General features: G+C 35.2%; 1 protein-coding gene across 3 annotated transcripts in view; it reads left to right on the top strand.

Moving 5' to 3' along the window:
• CUNH12orf50 (chromosome unknown C12orf50 homolog) overlaps nt 1–22,517 on the top strand; it is a 32,311-nt gene extending 9,794 nt beyond the window's left edge. For 2 of the 3 annotated variants that reach the window (XM_063255273.1, XM_063255274.1), the window contains 10 exons: nt 7,371–7,529; nt 8,408–8,533; nt 8,629–8,742; nt 10,277–10,387; nt 13,897–14,004; nt 15,298–15,414; nt 16,772–16,876; nt 17,313–17,513; nt 18,937–19,029; nt 22,236–22,517. In XM_063255273.1, coding sequence (XP_063111343.1) covers nt 7,371–7,529; nt 8,408–8,533; nt 8,629–8,742; nt 10,277–10,387; nt 13,897–14,004; nt 15,298–15,414; nt 16,772–16,876; nt 17,313–17,513; nt 18,937–19,029; nt 22,236–22,261 — 1,160 coding nt within the window. In that variant the 3' untranslated portion in view covers nt 22,262–22,517. The remainder of the gene's footprint in view (nt 1–7,370; nt 7,530–8,407; nt 8,534–8,628; nt 8,743–10,276; nt 10,388–13,896; nt 14,005–15,297; nt 15,415–16,771; nt 16,877–17,312; nt 17,514–18,936; nt 19,030–22,235) is intronic. The other variant, XM_063255275.1, reaches the window with a different exon arrangement.
• Nucleotides 22,518–22,791: the final 274 nt, after the last annotated feature.

The raw sequence follows: 22,791 nt of genomic DNA, 5'->3' as shown, positions 1-22,791 counted from the left end.
ACACTCTTATGTTCATCTTAGACTTAAGGTCTTATCTAAGACATTTCATAGTTAATGTGTTTACATCTGAACTCACGATTTTCAGTCCGACTCTAATCTTCTACACTCTACATTTACAGCTCTTCCTGTCTCATTTTAATGGCAACCCCATTCCCTTTGCTCAGATGATCTGATTCACCTGCAAATTCTCAGTTTCTCTCATAGCCCACACCTGTTCCACATAGGAATTTTGCTACCTTAAAATCGGACTTTTCCCATTATTTGTACTAATCACGTGAGCTAGTCCACAATGATCATCCCATAAGTGGATGACAACTGTGGCCTCTTGTTTTCTGTGGTTTATCTCTTGCCTATTTATGTCTATTCAAGTCTTTTCTTTTTTTAAAAAATTTAAATAGAAAAAAAAAAACCAAAAAAAGAAAAAGGGTAGAATTAATACCTAACTTCAAAAAAAATAAACAGTAAGAAATCACTAGTTGATAAATTACATATTGTCCTCTTACAAATAGTTGTTCAAGTTACAAAAGTAACTCATACAAAGTGGACATTCAAACAGTGAGACTGCAAACAGTTCTGTTCAATGATGCAACAAAAACTTAGTAATATGGTTATCAATCCTTCACACTTAAACATACATGCAGTTATATCCTTTAAAGAACTTTATTTTCCTCTCTTCTTTACAAAGTTGTCTCCATTTGCCCATGAAGGCCTCAAGACCATCCTTTTTATAGCTGAGTAATATTCCATTGTATAAAAATACATCTTTTTCACCTACTCTGCAGTTGATGGGCATTTTAGCTATTTCCAAGATTTAGCTATTAAAAATTGTGCTGCTATGAACATGGGTACACATATATCACTGTGATATGACCTTTTCAGTTTTTCTGGGAAAATGCCCAGGAGGGGAATAGCTGGATTGAATATAACTTCCAATTCTAGTCTGCTGAGAAATCTCCATACTGATTTCCCTAGTGGTTGCATGAGTCTACCTCCCATCAACAGTGGAACAGTGTTCTTTTTTCCCTACAGCCTCACCAACATTTATAATCAGTTGATTTCTTGATGGCAGCTATTCTTTCCAGAGTGACATGAAATCTCAATGCTGTTTTAATTTGCGTTTCTTGAATGACCAGTGATGGTGAATATTTCTTCATGTATTTATTTGCCACTTGTATATCTTCAGTCTGAGAACTGTGTGTTCATCTCAGATGCCCATTTTTGACGAGGGTCTTGGGGGCTTGATGTTTATAAGTTCTGGATGTAAGTCTTTTGTCTGAGGGGTTACTGGCAAAAATTCTTTCCCATTCTGTGGGTTTTCTTTTCACTCTGTTGGTGATTTCTTTTGAAGTGCAGAAACTTTTCAGTAAGATGAGATCCCAGTTGTTGATTCTTTGAAGTGTTTCTCATGCAGTTTGCGTTTTGTTCATGAATTCTCTGTCTACCCCCTATGTCTCCAAGACTTCTGCGAACCTTGTCTTCCAAGTAGATTTAGTGTTTATCTTTTAATACTTAGATCTTTGATCCATTTAGACTTTAGTTTTGTGTGTGGTGATAGGCATGGATCCTGTTTCAGTCTTCAGCATGTGGAGAGCCAATTTTTCCAACACATTTATTAAAGAGGCTATTCTTCTCCCAGTGAGCATGTTTAGCCCCTTTGTCAAATATCAGGAGGCTGAGTGTCTTTGTAGTTATGCTTGCATCTTCTAATCTGTTCCATTGATCCTCGGCTCTGTTTCTTTGCCAGTACCATGCTGATTTTATCACTGTGAGTTTGTAGTAGAGTGTCAAGTCAGGAGTTGAGATGTCTTCTGCCTTGCCTTTGTTGTCCAGAATTGCCTTTGCTATTCTAGGTTTATTCTGCTTCCAAATGAATTTTAGAAGTGTTTTCTCTAGATCTGTGAGGTACGTTAATGGTATTTTTATTGGGATTGCATTAAATCTGTATGAGAGTTTTGGGAATATGGCCATTTTCACAATGTTGGTTCTTCCTAACCAAGAACAAGGAATGTCCTTCAATTTTCTAATATCCTTTCCAATCTCCTTTTTTAGCATAGCATAATTTTCATCATATAGGTCTTTTACATTCTTAGTTAGGTTGATTCCTAAGAATTTCATTTTTAAGATGCTATTATGAAAGGTGATATTTCCATAATTTCTCTCTCGGTGAGTTTTTTGTTTGTGCACAGGAATGCTACTGATTTTTGATCACTGACTTTGTATCCAGATACACTGCTGAATTTGCCTATTACTTATAGTAGTTTTTTAATGGAGTTTTTTGGGTCTTCTATATGAATATCATGTCATCTGCAAATAGTGATAATTTAACTTCTTTTTTTCCTATCTTTATTCCTTTTATTTCTCTTTCTTGTCTGATTCCTCTGGCTACTGTTTCCAGAACTATATTGCATAGGAGTGGTGATAATGGACATCCTTGTCTTGTTCCTGATTTTAAAGTAAAAGCTTTCATTTTTGTCCATTTAGTAAAATGTTGGCTGTTGGTTTGTCATAGATAGCCTTTATAGGATTGAGTTAGACACCATGTGTTCCGAGTTTCTGAAGGGTTTTTATCATGAACATGTGTTGAACTTTATTGAAAGCTTTCTCTGCATCTATTGAGATGACCGTGTGGTTTTTGTTTTTGGCTCTGTTGATGTGGTATATTACATTTATTGATTTGCATATGTTAAAGCTTCCCTGCAATACTGGAATGAATCTTAGTTGGTCATGATGTAAAGTCTTCTTGATGATTTGCTGCATTCTATTTACCAGTATTTTATTGAGACTCTTTGCATCAATGTTTATTAGTGAGATTGCCCTATAGTTCTCCTTTTTGGTTGGGTCTTTCTCTGGTTTTGGTATGAGAGTGATACTTGCCTCCAGGAATGAGATAGGGAGGATTGTTTCCTTTTCAATTTAAGAGTTTAAGGAGTATTGGTATCAAATATTCTCTAAATTTCTTGTAGAATTAAGCCATGAATCCATCAGGACCTGGGGTTTTTTTGTTGGTAAGATTTTAGTTATGTTTTCCATTCAGTAGCTGGTATTGGGTCATTTAAAATTGCTATATTTTCTTGGCTGAGCTTTGGTAGTTCATATGTTTCTACTAACCTGTCCATCTACTCTGTGTTTTCCACTCTTATGTGAGTAGAGATTTTCAAAGTAGGTATTGATGATCTTTTGAAATTCCAGGGGATCTGTAGTAATTTTCCTGTTTTCAGTCCTTATTGCATGAATTTGGGTATTTTTCTTTCCTTTTTTTTTTTTTTATGAGGTTAGCTAGAGGTTTGTAATTTTGTTTATTCTCTCAAAAAATAGTTTTGATTCATTAATTCTTTGTATATTTTTTAGTTGCAATTGCCTTGAATTCTGCTCTAATCTTTACAACTTCCTCTCTTCGATAAGCTTTAGGTTTAACTTAGCTCTTTTTCTAGAAGCTTGTGGTGAAGCATTAGGTTGTTTTTGCTTTTTCTGTTTTCTTGATATGACAATTTGTTGCTATATATTTCCCTCTTAAGACCGCTTTCATTGCATCCCACAGGTTACAGTATGTTGTTTCCACATTTTCATTGAATTGTAAGTATTGCTTTATTTCTTCTTTAATTTCATCTGTAGCCCACTGGTTGTTCAAAAGATTGTTGTTTAATTTCCATGTATTTACTCAGGTTTTGTAATTTTTTTGTCATTAATTTCTAATTTCAGTGCACTATGGTCAGATAGTATGCATGGGATAATTTCAGTAGCTTTACAGGTACTTAAGCATGTTTTATGGGATAATATATGGTATATTTTGGGGAATGTCCCATGCACAGCTGAGAAAAATGTGTATTCTGAGGTGGTTGGGTGGAACACTCTGTAAACATTCACTAAGTTCAATTGCTTGCAGGTATGATTTAGTTCTATTATTTCTTTGCAGACTTTTTGTCTAGTTTATCTTTTTGTGATAATGGGCTGTTAAGGTCCCCTGTTATAATTGTGTTCTTGTGTATTTGGTTTTATATATCCATTAGTATCTGTGTTATATAGTTGGGTGCTCCTGTATTTAGTGCTTATATATTTATAATTGTTAGTTCTTCCTCTTGAATTTTTCCACTGAGTATGTAGTGACCTTCTTTATCTCTTTTAATCATTTTACGTTTGATGTTCATATTGTCTGCAAAGCCCTGCTTTTTCCTGGGTTCCTGTTGCATGGAATACTGTTTTCCATCCTTTGACCTTTAATCTATGAGTTTCCTTTTTGGTCAGATGTGTTTCTTGTATGCATAATATTGTGGGATCATGTTACTTGATCCATTCTGTCAGCCTATTTCTTTTAATAGGTGAATTGAGGCCATTTACATTTATGGATATAACCGATATGTACTGGCTCGACTTTGCCATATTATGTTCCAGTTGTTTGCTTTCTGCTTTTTTCCTCCTTGTTTAATTGCTTGTCCTACCTGGTGGTTTCTTTCTATTGTTGTTTTGGGGATTGTGGTCATTTTTATCCCTATCTAGTATGTCTTTCAATATTCTTTTTAGGATTGGCTTGGTGGACATGAATTTCTTCAGTTGTTCTTTGTCATGGAAGTATCTTGTTTCTCCATTAAATTTGAATGACGGTTTTGTTGGGTACATCAGTCTGGGTTGAAAATTGTTTTCTTTCAGGGCTTGAAATACCTCACTCCAAGCTCGTCTTGACTTGAGGTTTTGTGCTGAAAAGTCTGCTGTGATTCTAATGGGCTTTCCTTGATAGGTGAGTTGTGTCTTTTCTCTAACAGCTTTTAGAATTCTGTTTTTATGCTATATGTCTGAGACCTCAATTGTTATATGTCTGGATGTAGATTTATGTTGGTTGTGACTGTTTGGCACTCTATATGCCTCACTTATCTGCCTATCAGATTTTTCCCCATGTTTGGGAAATTTTCTTCTATTCTGTAAATATTTTGGTTATGTCATTTGCATTGACTCCTGCAGCTTTTAATGCCTATTAATATCATGTTTTTTCTCTTGGCATCATCGTGAGACTGCTGGATTATTACTTCATGCTGCTTTATTATTTTTAAAAGTTCTATCCTTTCATGATCACTAATTGTCATCCTGTCCTCAACGTCCAAAATCCTATCCTCAGCTTCATTTAAATTATTTTGCCACCTTTGAATAGAATTTTTTGTTTCTTGGATTGTCTCTTAGTCTGGAACTTCCTAGTCAGCTATGGTACAGTATGGAAAATAGCCAACCAGCTCAGACCTAAGCAGGAGCGAAGGAAAACCGAGACTCAGGTCAGCTCTGTCCTTAATCTCTGATCACATGAGCCAAACATTTCTAGGTTCCCTTTAAATCAGACTGTGTTGCATTTTTCTTTCTAGTACCAATGTTATCCTGGAATTGACTCAGATCGGTAGGTAAGAACAAGTTGTTAAAATTTACAGGAATTTTCCACACCAGCTGATACCACATTGGCATCTGAAATTGAGCATTGTGGAAATATGCCCTCCTTGGTTAAATGGCAAAAGCTACAATTCAGGACTGTTGTTTTTAATCTTTTTTGTTTTTAACTTCATGGGGAAAAGATCCTGCTGTTAAACAGTTCCATACCGAAGAGTTGTGAAAATGTGTGGACATACATAAAAATATTCACCTTTACATTATTTATGATAGACAAAATTAGAACCAACCCAAGTGTCCATGCTTGATAAATGGATAAGTAAAATATGATATATCCATACAATGGAATGTTTTTTGTCTATGAAAAAACCATGAGATACCATTATGTACAACAGCACTGATGAACATTGAGAAGATAATTGAAATCATTAATGAGGCTCATATATTGAATGAATCCATTTGTATAAAATATCAAGAAGACAAATCTATAGAAACAAGAAATGTATTAGTGGCTGACTATTGGGAGTTTAGGAAAAAATGATAAGTAACTGCAATGTGATTCTACTGTTTGTTTTGAATTTTCAGCAACAAGTTTTCTTTGCAGATAAAGACAAATAATGGGAGCCTATTGAGAGTAACTAAATGCTTTATTTTTAAAGTAATTTTTTCTTCTGTTTATCACTCATATTGTCTTTTCACTGATGTTATGAGAATTTTTCCTGAGAATGAAAAGATATAAGAAAGAAAATTTTCAAGAAATCTACTGCACTCTACCATTAATTTATGATCATTCTATCATGGACCCAATGGCACTTTTTCCTAATACCCCATCTGTTAGTTTTCTATTACTGTAACAAATTATTATAAATTACATGGACTCAGCTGATTTCCTGTTTACTAGCCAGTTTTTTCCATAGGTGCCTAGTTTGACACAGAAGTCTTTTACATAAAATTAAAATGTTTGTAGAGCTTTGTCCCTTCTGGAGACTTATCTTCCAAGTTTCTTGAAACCATCTGTAGTTTTTGGCTCATGTCCTCCTTCCTCTATGTATTATAAACTGAAAATGCATTTATTATACTCGCCACACAGAACACCATAGTTAGCCAGACAGAACACTGTGAAGTACTGGCTGTTGACACTTTGAAAGACTGAGAGTCAAGGCTCACTGCCTCTGCCCTCACTGAAAGACAGTATCTACATCATTGACCTGGGTCAAGATCGAAGTTTGAAGTATGGTTTTTACTGAATGTCTATATTGTGCTGCCTTGATTCACGAACTTACTTTGTCCCAGTTTTGGAAAAGATGGCCATGTTATGTTATGTGTTACGTTTATGTGATCGTGTTTGTCACCTCAGTGTGCAAACAAAACCACGATTTTGTTAAACACTTTTTTTATTTAAAGAAAAAAAAAAACAGAAAAGGTAGAAATAATACATAATTTCAAAAAAACAGTAAGAAATCACTAGTTCATAATTACATATTGTCCTCTTACAAACAGTTGTTCAAGTTACAAAAGTGAAGCATACAAAATGGACATTCAAACAGCGAGACTGCAAACAGTTCTGAACAGTTCTGAACTATCCAACAAAAACTTAGTAATATGGCTATCAATCCTATACACTTAAGCATACATGCAGTTATATCCTTTAGAGCACTTTGTCAAACACTTTTGTTTGTGACCTAAATCATTTACAAGCAAAAGCGTTCATGAACTGAAGCAGTGTATTGCCTCTATATCATCATAAAGTTGAACTATCACAGGTAGGGATCTCCTGTATCCAAAATTTGTGAGATACCAAGCTGCAATTACAATGTTTAAAATCTATAAAGTAGATATTTTTCCTGAATTGTAGGTAACATTTTGATATTCATTATAAGTTGATTCAAAACTCTTTCCAGAAATAAGAGATACATTTTAACAAAATATGTGACTAATTAGTAGGGAAATGACATGTCATTAAATATACTCAATGAATACACTGAAATGCTGTATTTTTGCTGTAGATACCACTTTGCAGAAAGACAGTCAGGAAGGAATTCCATCTCCGAGCCAGAGTCAGGAGCCTTTGAAACCTCAGGAGAATATATCACGACCCATTCACCATCCTTTAGTTTTAAAAACGAACTTTGAGGACGAAGAGGAGGACGAAGAGGAACAAAAAGGTTATTAAACATTTTCTGAGATTACAATGAACATTATTTTACATATATTTACATGTTAGTGGTTTGTGATATATGACATATTTTCATGAGAAAATAATTTTATTTTTATTGAATAAATGCAATCAGTATATGCTGATGATCATTTGGATTGAAAAACTAAATTTATATGATGGCTGGGAGGCAGAACTCAGGTTTAAATATGCACAATGCTCGTAGATGTATTAATAAGCTCTTATTTATATTTAACAACAGTCATAAAGCACAGTGATATCCGTGCATGTTTATGCATTTATTAATAATGTATTTGTCATACACTTAACCATTAGATTTATAAAAGTTTGTAAAGTAATTTCTAATATATAATCCATGCTTGTCTACATTATCGCTGGTAACCCTTCCAGGAGTACTAACAGGGGTAGGACCCAGGCTTCCTGCCTTTTAGTTTGTCCTTCTCCTCCTGCATGATGACATCATGGTAGTGATGTGTACACATACAAGGTAGATATGCAGAAAGAATAAACTGTCACTTTCTTGGCCCTAGAGTATGTTTTCTATATGGCAAAGATCCATAAAGTTCCTGTGCTTGGGAAAACACAAAAGTATTTGTTAGTATTTTCAATCTAATGTAGTTCCACATTTCTCTTTTTGGTGTCCTGCTCCACAGGCTCCCTCAGGATGCAAGTCTGTGCCTCCAATTTATCATTATAGGATTCATTTCATATAGTCACTTTTTCTTTTAACTGATTCTAATACTTAACATGATAACAATTAGAAACACATACTCATTATAAATGTTTTGATTTTAAATAATTAAAAATGAATCATCTATTCATAAAAACTCTTTGGGACTTGTTTCTTTCTGATTTACAAATTTTCAGATTATTTCGATTTGGGACAATATAATTTAAAAAAAATATGTCCTATAGATGCTTCTAGTTTGTGGACAAAGACTCCTGAAGAGATTGAAGAGAAAAGAGTAATAAAGGAGATGTGCTATAAATCTGGTAAGAACTCAAACACTTGCAAATTTTCTAATAATTGATGTGACGTATACTTCATGCGATATATACTAACCATTCTTTCCTTATGGGACATATAGGCGAATACTATAGATTTCATACTCCTGCAGATACTTCATCATCAAAAAGCACAGCTCCTGCAGTAGAAAAAGAGCTAGAAAAGCCTTTGGAAAATGGCAGCGAATTGCAAGAAGGTAAAAAATGAAAATGCATTATCTGAAGTGGTGTAGAAGAGACACTTGATGTGATATGCTGTGAATTATTTAGTACAGTGTACTCTAGAGCAGTATTAAGTGATAAATAATACATTGGATTTAAAAGAAAGAAGGCAGTGTTTCAAATTTCCTGTGAAAATCTGCTATTAATGTAAAGATGTGTTCTTCTAGGAGCTAGGGAACAAATAGACTTCATAAACCTATGGTGGCACTATACACCCCATCCAATAATTCTGTACATAATTTGGTTTTGTCACTTTATTTATTTATGAAATAGATGTTTATGTGAAATAGGTCAAGAGTTTTATTTCTAAACATAAAAGATAATGTAGCCCAAAAGGGCAAATGGGAGAGCACTGAATAACATTAATAGTAGAACAAAGGTGGATTTGCTGACTGAACAACTGAGTGTCTTCTGCATACTAGGCAATTTCAGGGCTCTGTCTTTCTTACAAGGTGCATTTTCTTGGCACGCTGGATTTTGCTGATTCTGGTAAACAATTTACCTTTTAGGCAAGATGAAAAGGGCATTCTGGGTGGCAGCAACAGACCTTCGGAATGTGAGCACTGTCTGACCACCTGGGTGCTAACTTCACGGTGGAGCAGAGGCAAGGCCACACTATTCAGACAAGGGACAAACAACAGAAGTTACCAGCAAACGCTAAACACGAAAGCTTAGCCAGCCAGCCATTTATATTGCTTTGTATTATGGTTTCAAAAGCTTATTTGTAGTTTCAGTCAATCCCTGACATCCCTCACCTAGGCTCCCAAATGTTAGCATTTTATCATTTGAATTTTCATTCTCTAAATATGCTTGTTGCTGTTACTACTTTCTGAACTGTTTGAGCATGCGAGAGTATGATGCTCCTTTCCTCTAACATTCCTATTGTATACATATCAAAATTAGGAAATTACTCTGATAAATTATTTACAGTTCCTCCCCTATATTTTATCAATTATGCTGTTAATGTCCTTTATCGCAAAACAAAACAAAATCCTTCTTTTTACTTGTGTAGATTCAAGCCACTACCATATATTACATTATGTTCACATATAATTTTTTCTATTTTTGACAATATATTTTAGGAAAAGTTATTTAGAGATGTATAAGGAAAATTGGCAGAACAATGTAATTATCATGATATAATTAGAATTTTGTAATTAATAGTGAATCTAATACTTTTAACTTTATTGTTCATGGTAAATAGATAAGAACCAGAAATAGTGTAAAATTCACTACATGAAAAATAAAGCTATGTAATATATACAAATAGTTTTAGATTACTTAATTTTTTCAAGTTGCATTTGATTATAACCTAAACAGGACAATACACTTGCTTGCTTTGCTGATAATGGTAAAAGTTTGCTTAAAATTAATGTTTTGATATATTGTTTATCAGGTTACTATGGACATTTTTTATTTATTTTTAAGCTAGCTGCTTTCATTATGTTCTTGATGAAGCTTTTAATGATTCCTAGGGTGACCTTTATTTCTTTTCCTCCTAATTTCTAGGAGATGGACTTACAATTACAACAAAATTTAGCCTCACTGAAAGGCAAAGTGAAACAAAAATATCATTGGATGGGAAACCAAGGACTGACATTGCTGCTTTTGAAAATGGAGGTGGGTTAATTTACGACAGAGACAGACAGACCGACAGACAGGATTCTTACTCCCAGTAACTATATTCTATATAGTTGATACGAGTCTACTTTAACAAATACTGAACCATTTTTCCCAAGGCAAATTTGTACACACAAGTACATGCACACACACACACACACACACACACACGCACACACACACGCACACACACATACATCTCTTCTCATAAACTAAAACCTTAAATCATAGGAATTGCTCATCTTGGTGGAGTTTATTTTATTTTATAAAGGAAAACAAGGTACAGATGAATTATATGACTTCTGAGGCTGTTGGACTAACAGATCAGAGCTGGGCATCCAACGCTTTCCTGTGGCTTCAGAGCGGGAGCTTTTGCCCTGTGCCTCACTGCCTCACTGTTGCCATACGCTGGTCATCTCTGCAGGAAAATTGGGGCAGAACTGTTGAACCTTTCACATTGTTGGACCTCAACTAGTAATGTGTGGGTCCAGTAACTTAAGTGTTTCTTTACTATGTCGCATAGGTTTATGCAAAACCATAAATCATCGGGAGTTTGAGGTTTGATGGACGTTGTTTCTAGTTCGTGAATATTGTGTATATTTTAGTACAGGTTTGCTTCCTTCTTTGGAATAAGCTTGCTGTGTCTTTGACAGTCTTTAGTATTTTCTGTCCTAATTTTAGGCTTTCTACTGAATGGCTCGTGGTATCTTACTGTAACTTCAATTTGTATTTTACTGATAATAATGTTGAACACATCTTCATTAGCTTATTGGCCATTTTGATTTCCTATTTCCTTGAGTTCTGTTTTTAGGTATTCAGTATACTTAAAATTATCTTTTTCTTACTAATTCCTCCAAGCTGCTATCCTGCTAATTCTCCTTGTTTCTGCCTTTGACTCCATGTATTAAATTATTAATTGTATTTGACGCTTTTTGTGTATTTCTACCTTAAATTATGTATTGGTACTTTATTTTGATATCAGTCATGTTATTTGTCTGACTTCTTATTGGCAAATACATGGACCTTTTTTTAGTTTTCCTTTTTTGTACCAGGAATGTAACTTAGGTCCTAGCACTTACCAGGAAGGTACTTATGCCACTGAGCTACAGCCCTGGCCCATTTCCCATTTTTAAATCAATTGTTCTGTTTTAATTATATATTTTTCATTATATGTTGGACATTGTGGATGAAAAATCTTCCAATGCACAAATGAAGTTGTTTTTTCTATGGGGAAACTTTTCTTTTGGTAGGCAACTAGAATTTCAGAAGGCTATCTTGGTTTAATCAAAGGTTGGTTTTTAAGCTTTAGTAGGAATGCTGTAGTAGATCATACATTACTTGCTGTTTCTCTTGAAATATAGTCTTTATTCTGAAAACAAGGCCCTTACTCCTGAAACATTACCTTTCTGGGTTTTCAACCAAAAGGCTGGGTATGTGCCAAGATTTATTTTTTTTTACCAGGGGGTGCCTTAACTCTAAATTTTACCTTCCAAGCAGTATGCAGGTACAGAAATCTCTGATTAGTGTTTTGCATCCTGGATTCTCTTTTAACTGATTTCCAGATGTCCCATATTGTGCACAGAAGTGTGAAATCAGGCATCAACTTAGACCTTATGTATATTTTAGGGAAACTTGTTCATTATTTCTTCTTTCAGATTTAACCCTCCAGTTCAAGCCCAAACTTAGGCCCAAATTTCGGGCTCTTTATTTTGGTTGGCTGGTCACTTTCAACTTGGGATGCATTTCTTTGCCAGGTGGATTAGACATGATTTTATGGAAAAGTTGTGTTGAATGTGAAGTTTAACTCACTGATGGAAAAAAGCCAGAGTGGATGTGGGTGTGGAATTGACTGATGTGCTCTCAAACATCACAGTCCTATGCATGGTTTTCCAATCACTTTAAGGGTTTTTTTTACTTGTTTTTGGCTAGAAATGAGCCATTTAGTAATAGAAGAAAACACATTATTTGATTATAGCAGAAAGCAAGGCTTTTTGAATTTTTGATAGTTGGTTTCATGTATGTTTCATTAGCCAGGAATCAAATATAATGAATTCTTATAGATAAATTTCTATGGTAGAAGGCCCAGCACATGTTGTGCATTGAATCAATGTTTGAAGAATAAATAATCGTATATTTAAATGTACTTAATAAGTGGGTGAATGGAAACATGTTTGTAAAATTTATAGAAACCAGAAGCTAATATGCAGGAACAATACGCCAGATATATCGAGGTGAACAAATAGTGGTAAACATAAATTCTCACCTTTCTGTACAGACAGTGATGTCTTTTCTTCAGATCAAGAGAATCTGACACGATCTATAATTTATGGGAAGGGGATGTGCTTTTTGAGATATTTTATTTTGGAACAATTAATTAGTAGTTTTCACTACCAAATAAGTAAGGTTAATGCAAACTGAATTATTAGGGATAGCGTAAGAAGATAATCAAATGTGCTGAGTCTCTTAAAGTACTCAGCGGAGGATCTGGCACATAGAAAAATGCTACATAAATATTAATTTTTATGTTCTGATTTATTCACAAGTTAGTGCACCTTTTGGTGTTATTTTAAAAGGTCATTTGAAACAAACATATCTATTAAGAAAGCTCAGGTTGGTATAAGCGAAGTTTCTGAAAATTCTGTGCATAAGTAGTATTTAAAGCAGTTATGGATAGTTAGTCTGAAAAAAGCAACCCTTAAGAAACATGAAATCTGCTTTCGTAGATCTGGAAATTTTATTTGGAAGATAAATTACATTTACTTTGAGTCTTTCTAAAAGTGAATCTAAAACTGTTATAAGTTAATGTAAATATGAATATATGAATTCTTATAATTTTCTAGATGTATGTATACGGTATTCAAATACATATATATGATATGATTGAACATACAGTGAAAATTTAAATCATAAAAATTTTATTACCACTAATTTCCCTCAAAGCACTCCCCTTTGCTTCAGACATGCTCATGACATCATGCTTGCTACTGGAAATCCTTTCTTGTGAACATCTATAGTTACATTTCCTGGCTGCCCTGTTGTCCTGAATCAACTCAAAATAATCCTTTTATGGTCACTTGATTTGGGGGAAGATCTAGAATTTGTACAGCACCAGATTGAGTGAACAAGGTGGACAGGGACACATGGCATGTGCTTAGGAATCTGCCTTCCTTGTGGACAGTGCTCAGCAGCAATATTCTCTATACTTTTAATTACCTTGTAAAGACACGAAAGGCCCTTGGGTCACATGTGTTCAGAGTGTGGGCGAGTGCTTTGAGGGGGAGTAATGGCATTCTTTACTGTAAGTTCTGTTAAAAATTTAAATGTTCACTATATATCTTGCTCACCCCTTATATATGAATGTGCATGTATTAACCTATGAATTTCTGACATGTAGAGATAAGGATGGTATCACTGAGAAGTATTTAGACAAAAGCTGACAAGCAGGACATGGTAGAGGATGTTGATGTACTTCTGCTGTTGTTGCCACTGACCTTAAGGTTTTGTCATAGGAGGTGACTGCTCTGTTCCACAAAGGATTGTATTTCTTGAAATAGATGAAAACAAAGGTATAACTGAAGAAAAAGGGATCATCATGTCAAAATGCCCAAATACCAAAGGTAATGACTCGATCACATCATTTACCCATTTGTAATTTTGGATAGCTAAATCAAGCACAGAGCTTGCTTGCTATAGAAGCCAGAATAAGAGGGAAGGTAATAAATCAAACAGTACACTGGAAAAGATTCAGAAGCCTGAAGCTTCTGGTCCTGGCTTTGTTCCTGATTGTTTGGTTACAGGACATTCATATTTTCCTCCTCACTTTCTTAATCTGAAAAATCAGCCTGTTGGATTACATTATGTCTAGAGCCATTGTTAACTTTAAAGCTATTGGTTCTCTTAGGTGGTAATGACTTGTTATTACCACCTAATAACAAGTCATTTTCATTTTTCTTTTTCCAATTTAGAACCACTGAATTTTTTTAGAAAGCATTGTTTGGGAACACTGTGAAGATTATTAATCATGTGATGACTTCCTCTCTGTATGATCATGATACTGATAGTCTGTGAATAACCAAACATATGATAAAATATTTTCTTTATAGTTTTACTCTGCCCTATTGTGCCTGGATTCCCCAGCGAGTACATCTCTGTTGGTAACTTTCTCAATCTCAGACTAAAAGTACAGGTCTTTCTAAGAAAATGTAAGCTAGTTTTCTGGTTTATTTTTTCCCTCACCATTAAATATTCCCGAGGATATAAAAAGGCATTTGTGATCAAATTAAAGTTTTTTTCATTGAAAATTATATATCAAGTGCTGTTTCTTACTCAGAGATACAAAAGTTTTGTCCAACACATCAAGGAACTCATAAATACTATATTAATACTACGGCTACTAGCTCTGTATGACAGTTTATATTTGAGTTAATTAAAATTAAAAATTCAGTTTTCAGCTGCACTAAATCATGTACTGATTAGTGACATGTAGCTATCATATTATACAGCAATTGTAAAAGACCTTCACTGTTGTGGAAAGCTTATTGAATAGGCCTACTCCAAAGCTTACAGCAAATCAAAACGGTTACAGTTAAAGTTTTGGGGAAACTCACTTTAAAAGGGCCCTCTCGATATAACATTCATAACTTAATTCTTTTGCAAGAAGATATTTTAAAAAATTGATGTAAGGATGTCTTTTATCTATTAAAGATAATGACTGGTCGTTGCACTTTAAAGTTTTATCAGTGATGTATAAAGCAAACACGACATATAAGAAATTTTAATGACGTTTTCTAAAATAGGCAGATATATATTGAAGAGGTGTACTGGATTATGTAATGTTCAAAAAGTAAAATTCCAACTGAAATGCTTCTTCATGAATATTGACATTTTATTTTCTTAATTTGCCTTAAAAGATAACAAGGACAGTCCTCATCCAAAGCATTCCTTACCTACCCGACTATTACCTACCACTCATGTATTAAATGCTACCGAGAATATCAGTATGAAGTCCAGAGAGGACACCTCTTCAAGTGAGACTTAGCTCTATCACTTTTAGGCCTTGGATATATTTATCATGTCATGGATTTGTTTTGTTTATTTAAAATATAATTTTTAAAGAAGAAATAAAAGGGATGGCTTGAATATTATTCAGAACTAAGGATGAAGGACACGGTACTCTTTTGACAATGAACTGTGATGTAGTTCTAATAAATCATATCCACGAGTTTAATTTATATATTAAAACTAATGGTATATCATCTTGGAAGATTCACTAGTGTAGCATTTTAAATTTCACTCACAGTAGAATACATTTGTGACTTTTTCCAGTTACATTTTGTATTATTTTGTTGACGTGGAGTTTTGACATTCAGTACTTTGACCTAGCTACTTTAACTGATAAGTTAAGACTTTTGAATCTTCTGTATTCCTTCACACCTTCCTTCTGTTCCTTATTTTATTTATGGAGTTATAATATTCTTAGTTTTCAGCTAGGTACTGAAATGGCACCAGTGTGATTCCACAGAAGCTTGCGTTAGTGTGCTTGTTAAAGAATTGTTTCCCTACTCCTTGGGAGCTTGGGAGAAGAGATGAGTTTGTTATTTAAGCAAGGAGACAATGAATCAGAGCTTTATGCAGGGCTTAAAGCTTCAGCTGAGGTTCTGAGCTAAGATTAAGACAGATTTATTAGCCCAGTATGGAGAGCTAGTTCAGTCTGCGCAGTGCATTTGATTTTCATTTTCTTTGTGCAGTAGCTATTTGTGAGTGTCCATTATACTATATTGTTTTAAGAGTCTCTGGGAAAGCATACCATAGAAATTCTTGGAACACTGAGAATGCATATAGAAATTTTGATATAAAATATACAAGTAAAAACTAAAAATATTTATGAGTTTATGATGTCAACCCTTACAAATTCTGATTATTCAGTTTTACTTCTCCAAACTAATTGTATACTCAACTTATTAAGACATTAAGAAGGTCACTAAAATTCATTAAGGTATGTTAGTAAATTAGTTCAACTTAGTGAGTAGTACAAAATAATTTATGTTGAAAATAGTAATTATGAAATCACTTTGAAATACACTATAATGACATCTTTAATTATATTTGGGATATGATTTTATGTTCTATCAATAGAATTTCACAGATTCCTTTGGGCGAAAGCATTCTTTTTAGAAGAGCAACTTACTGCAAGTTTTATCAGTATGTTTTCAAGATAGATCATTCTGACACTTAACAATGAATAGTTCTTTGTTTAAAATGTATTGGAGTGGTACATTTTTTTCTCTTGCTTAACCTGTGAATGTACAGATGTGTAATTGTCACCTAGTAATTTTTAAATGAAAGCACCTCTTAAAAACTGTAAAAAATTGTATCTCCTTTAAGTGAATGATGTCCAGCCAGTGAAGAAGCCTCATTTTAAAGGTGTGAAAAAAAGAAAATGGATTTATGATGAACCAAAGAACTTTTCTGGCTCTGGAATGAGGAGAGGTAAAGTTTCCATGTGTTTTCATTTTGAATGGTAATTTGAAGAGATTAAATATCATAATATCTCCCTTCTATTTTTTTTTTTAAAGCAAAATCTTGCTATGTCCTTCAGGCTGGTCTTGAACTCACTGTGTAGTCCAAGTTGGCCTCAAGTTGTGACAATCCTCCTGCATCAGCTTCCTGAGTGCTAGGATTACAGGCATGTGCTACCATGCCTGGTTTAACTATCATATATTTTCTACTGAAAAAAATGACTATCCTGTAGCATAAAGGTTACTTTATGCAAACCCATTCCTCTAAGTCTAATTTACCTCTTTTAACTCACATTGTGTTTCACTGGGCTATCACGTCCTTACGGCACGATGTATCATCTATTGATGTGAAACCGGCTTGTTGTACTACATCTCACTCTCCCCACCCTTTCTTTGTTTTATAACAGTACAAACCCCAAATCCAAAAAATAAGATGAATTACCATCATCATAATAAAAACAGAAACGCCGAGAACGCATCCTATCTCCATGTCCGAAGAGAGGCCGTCAGGACCGTCCCGCTGAGTGCACCGCCCTGCAGCAGACCTGCCAATGGGTCCTGCCATAAAGCCGACGTTCACAAGGACCCCAAAATCAACGTCTGTCCAGGTGGGGCGCCTCCCTGGGGAGCTCCCTCTGGCCGGTGCGGGGCAGCCCTGGGTGCCCGATGCGCTGGCTGATCTTCTCTCCATCCTGCTTGCTTTTCCTGAGCCCCGCCAAGCGCGGTAAAATCTTCTGAACTAGATTAAAGAACCTGGAAGGAAGCTCCTGTCGGGTGCAGATGACTTGAAATCCTTCTCCCTAGAGTTTGACTCAGAGCATTGCACTTTGCTCCCTCTGGATAGTTTTATTTTGCCAGGAAGGATTGTGTTTCAACGACTGGCATTTCCTCTTTCAGTCATCACTGTCCAGCGGGACTTTGGTTTTTCTTTAGTCCTCGATGATTACTTTCTGAAAGGCTTAGTTTAGGTTTTAACTGCAGTATTTTCGACAGCCCTCATCTCTTGCCCCATACGCAAATTGTTCCTAAATCATTTCATCATGTAGCAGGTGAAGTCAATGCGAAGGGCAGGCAGGAGGCCACAAGGAAGAAGGGAGCCAACTCTCTTTTTATTCCCACTCAGATGAATTTTGCTCTCCTAAAGCTGGATTCCCTTTCTCTCAGCAAAGTGCCGTCCACTGCTGTATAATTTCACGTTTGTATCTTTCCACTGTCACTATGTCCTTCTTAGGGTCTTTAACAACTTAAATGGAAACCATATTTATTTAAATTATTTTTCTGTTTCTTAGGTGATACTGGCTTTTAGTTCCAGTTTTACTATTAACTATTGCTAAATTTGTTGTTATTTCTATTTTGGTACAATTAGATAGATGCAAAGAACGTGAGTGCTGGAGCGGTCTGTTGCTAGTGCCTAGATCTGTGTGAAAATGCCAGCAATTATATCTATGCTACTTTTGCATCATCCGTGCAAATAACAGCACATTCTCCGTATTGCTATAAACCATGCTTTGACCCACACTTGAAAATACAAGTCGTTACATAATGGTTGAAATAGAGAAATATTAGAGAGAATGTAGACCTTTAAGGACTGGGTCAGTGTATACATACTTTGTCTTTCTGGGACTGTAAATTCACTTTTGCAGAGTGCCCACTGTGATTATGGATGTTATTGCAATTAGAAGGAAACAGGACTTGCACTGTTGGCTCATGTGGCTCCCTCCAGTCATTAGTAAAACTGTATATTAAATTGTGTAAATCAATAGTGTGAAATATGTTATTTCATCTAGATATCATTCTGTTCTCTAGTTTAACCTCATGAGAGAGATCCTTATTTGAGGAATTAAAAAATCTGTAACCATGTTCATTGATCATTTAAAGGATTTTAAACTCACTTGTACCTCTTGATCGTTTTTCTTTAGCTAAATTAAATATTTAGAGAATAGATTTTCTGCTGAGGTGTTTACAACTTTGCTTTTGGAGTATGATTTGAAAGTTTTGAAATATTTAAAAGCAGTCTTCTTTTTTTCTCAGACAAATACGTGTCAACATCATATAATGGATCCGCCTGGAGAAAAAGAATTCCTTTTTCAAAAACATATTCAAAAACTGAAAAGATATATCCAGGTAAATATTTACTAGTGATTTTAATGTATCATGCACTTATAAAAATGCATAACTTTTTAAGCTCAAGGAACATATTTTAGAAAACATTAAAATATATATTCAATCATTTAGAGCTTACCAGTTGTTTTGTTTACTAGCAAGTTTCCTTTTATTTTTTCTCTTTCTATGTTTATGCATTGCCAGAAAACCTGTTCATACAATTATTTCCTTATAATTGATGTATAGTTGCATCAATTACATAATATGTTAAGATGAGATTTTTGCTGTACTATAGGGCAAATATATAAAACTATATTTTGACATAAATGAAATATTAGAATATTATAGTATGTGTTAGACAGCCATGGGTTGGCACAGGCTGACAGAGCATCAGGATGAATTGATTGGCCAGGAGCTGTCACATGACTGTACTCCTCCTCTCTTTGTACTTTGTGCTCTGGGATGCTATAGGATCCTGCACCCTCTTCAGAGCTGAGGTTTCAGGCGGTCTTTATTTCAGTTTGTTCTTGTTACTGAAACAGCCTTTAGGTCTTCTCTCAGCTCGTTTTGGGCTGGCTCAGTAAGTCTAGAAAATTAGATAAGATAAAATAATTTCAGTTACTTCTCCAATGACCCCTTTGGAAAAACTTGCATATATGGAGCTCTTAGCTAGATAAGTAACCTAGAACTTTCAGAATAGTGTGAAATCTATGAGCTCTTATACCAGAACTTCCCAGAAGGAACAAGAACACATCAAGACTAGTCATCTAGACTGAGTTCCCTTTTCCAAACAAACAGCCAGCATGAACTTCTTAAAATCATTTTGGCTGTAGCTATGCTTTAGCATCCAGACCCATGTACATATTAATATACTTGGAGACAGCTGGTTTCCTTTTTCTTTCATTTCTTCTTGAATCATTATTCTACTGTGTGTTAGTCAGTTTGTTTTGCTGGACAAAATGGTTGACACCAACAATTTAAAGGAGGGAAGGGGTTTTTGGCTCATGGTTTCAGAGGATGCAGTTCATGTTCGGGTGGCTCCAAGGCAGGTGTAGTGGAACAAAGAAAGTTAGCAAACAGGGGAAGAGCACCAGGGACCATACGTAGCATCCAAGATCAGCCTGTAATGCTCCAGCCCGACACACTCCGATGTGTGCTTTATAATACCTTAAGTATCTCCAACAACAGCTAGTTTAAAACTCCAAGTTAAAAGTCACTTAAAGATAATTTCTCTGCTACTCAAATTGACTATACTTTCAAACTTTGTATGGCTTTTTCCATGTAACTTCACTTAATTTAGGGTGAGAGAAAGAAGTTAAAAGTTGCTGAAAATTTTTAGATGAAACAAATTGTTGAACTATAGCTTTTTCCTTTATGATCGCCTTCTGAGCAGGGCGATGCTCGGGAATACTGAAGAATGCGCTCCATCCCTACCCTTGTCTTGGTGACTGCTCCTCTTCTTCAGTAGCAGTCTCTCCTTCCATCCCAGATAATTGAAAATGAATCATAGAAGCATTTGAGGAAGGTGAAACCAGCACTGCCTCTGTGTGCCATAGAATCTCTACATTTCCCAATGCCATCTAGGAAGAAAAACGTTGGAGATAATTTCTCAGTGTCATGTGGGCCAGGGGGAAGGCATGTGTCATTTTTGAGGGCCAAAGACAGCTTCTTAAAATTTCCAAGGGCCACGAGGTTGCATGGTGGGAGACATCATGCATTCTGATGAATCTCAAGCAGGAGGGAGTTCGTAGGAGAGAGGACCAGTGATTCTATATAAAACCTTCTGACTGAGACGGGAGAGATGAGAGGCAGAGAGGTGTTGTTGTTTTCAAAGTCTATTGGAGTATGTGAATGTGTGTGTGTTTCTTAGTTGTAATCTCAACAGATTACATCTGTCAGAGAAACATGACGCAAGGAAGCCAGAATCCACTGACTACACCCTTGTTAATGGATTCAGGACCCACAGTAATGATCTCACCTGGGAGCTTGTTAGAAATGTAGAATCTCTGTCAGAGCAGTTATATGAAAACCTTCACCTTAACATCCCCAGGTGGTCAGGATGCACATTAAAGTTTGGGGAACTTTATACTGACTTGTATGGGCTACCATTCAAAACCTAGGTGTGAAATCGGTTGAAATAATATTCTTTGCCTATCTATCACACAGCAGCAACATTTCCCCCGTGCCAATCCAAGCAGGGAGAAAACCCTGAGAAAAAAATCTTTAACTATGACGCAAATATGAACGTAAAGTGGCTAAGAAATAACTGGATTGCACTGAATTTATATGCAGAGGACCAGAAACATTTTCTATATCAGTAATAATGTTGACTTATAGTCAATAAATTACATAAGCACTATAATACGTTTACAAAATTATATAAACTATTTCATGATGTTTGTTTTTGATTGGGAAATAAGTAGCTCTCAAACTCACCCCTTTCAGTTGTTGTCACCTGGAAAATGAAGACAAGGTTAGTTTGCATTTCTTCCTTCACGTATTCCAACTAGAGCACAGAGTATGAATGCCAGCATTTCCCAGCGGACAGACTGAATGCTAGAAAAAGGGGAGAAAGTACAAAGTGCCACTAGAATCTCTACATTCTCCTAAGACTCTGGCAACTGAGGCCATGGATGTATAAGTGGGCAAAAGAATCCTTTCGGGAAAACGTTGTTGGATGTTATGAGAATGATGCCAAAGAGAGGAAAGTATTGAGTTTCTAAAGGTGACTTGGGAAGTTATTCTCATTGCCAGAGAGAGAGAAAGAAAGAGAGAGAGACAGAGAGAGAGGAGAGAAGAAGAGGGGAAGAGAGAACAAGGGGAGAGAGAGAGAGGAGGTGAGACAGAGAGGAGAAGGGAGAGAGACAAGAAAGAGAGAGAGGAAGAGGAAGAGAGAGAGAGACAGAGGAAAGAGAGAAGAGGAGGGCGGGGAGAGGAGAGGATGGAGAGGTGTCTGCCCTGCATGATGGAATTTTTACTGTGGCTGTCCCACAGTTCCAGACCCATATATAGAATTATTTCCATTCCTTTCCACCCCTCCATTGAAATACAGTAAGAAAGAGATGAAATTTGAATGATCTTTTGAAAATTTATGAATAAAACCAGTGAACATGGCTTTCGTTTTGCCTTAGATTTATGATAAGTAACTAGCAAAAGAAATATGACCTATTGATGCCATCCAAAAGGCTATAAAGGAAAATGAAATGTTTTTTTTTTATTATTATTAGAGCCAAGAAGAAATGGGAGCAAATAAACTTGGAGGTTGAGAGAAGAGAAAAGTGAGAAAAGAGAAAAGTGCCAGCCATCATCTGATTTACAATCAAAAATGAAAATTCAAAGAATGAGATATTCAAGTATTCCATACTGTATACTGGATAGCAAAGATGATAAAATGCAAATTCTGAAAATAAGATGCAGGAGGTACATTGTGCTCTTTCAAAACTGATAAAAATGCAAATTACAAACAGCTGCCTGTGTACTTATGTAAGTCTGGAATTCATTCAATGCATTACCACAAACATTTAATAAAATTTAAAACTTTGACAATTAAAATCATTCTTTAATCATAAACCAAGTAGATTATACAGATTGAGAAGTAAAACTGTGTTTTTGATGTCTGTTTTGCAATATTCATTCTGGAAGAAACACATTTTCTTTCTTTAGCTAGATTTTCAGGTGGACCCTCAGGAATGATAACACACAATATAAACAAATTCAGTGAAGTCCCAGGGTTGCAGTTTGATGATGAGCACATCAGACGAATTTCAATAGACTAATCTTTTT

This window comes from Cavia porcellus, unplaced genomic scaffold, assembly GCF_034190915.1.
Source record: "Cavia porcellus strain 051 isolate PalLab524CR breed Dunkin Hartley unplaced genomic scaffold, mCavPor4.1 scaffold_8, whole genome shotgun sequence".
NCBI classification, from domain to species: Eukaryota; Metazoa; Chordata; class Mammalia; order Rodentia; family Caviidae; genus Cavia; species Cavia porcellus.
This window is presented reverse-complemented; position numbering and strand designations above follow the sequence as displayed.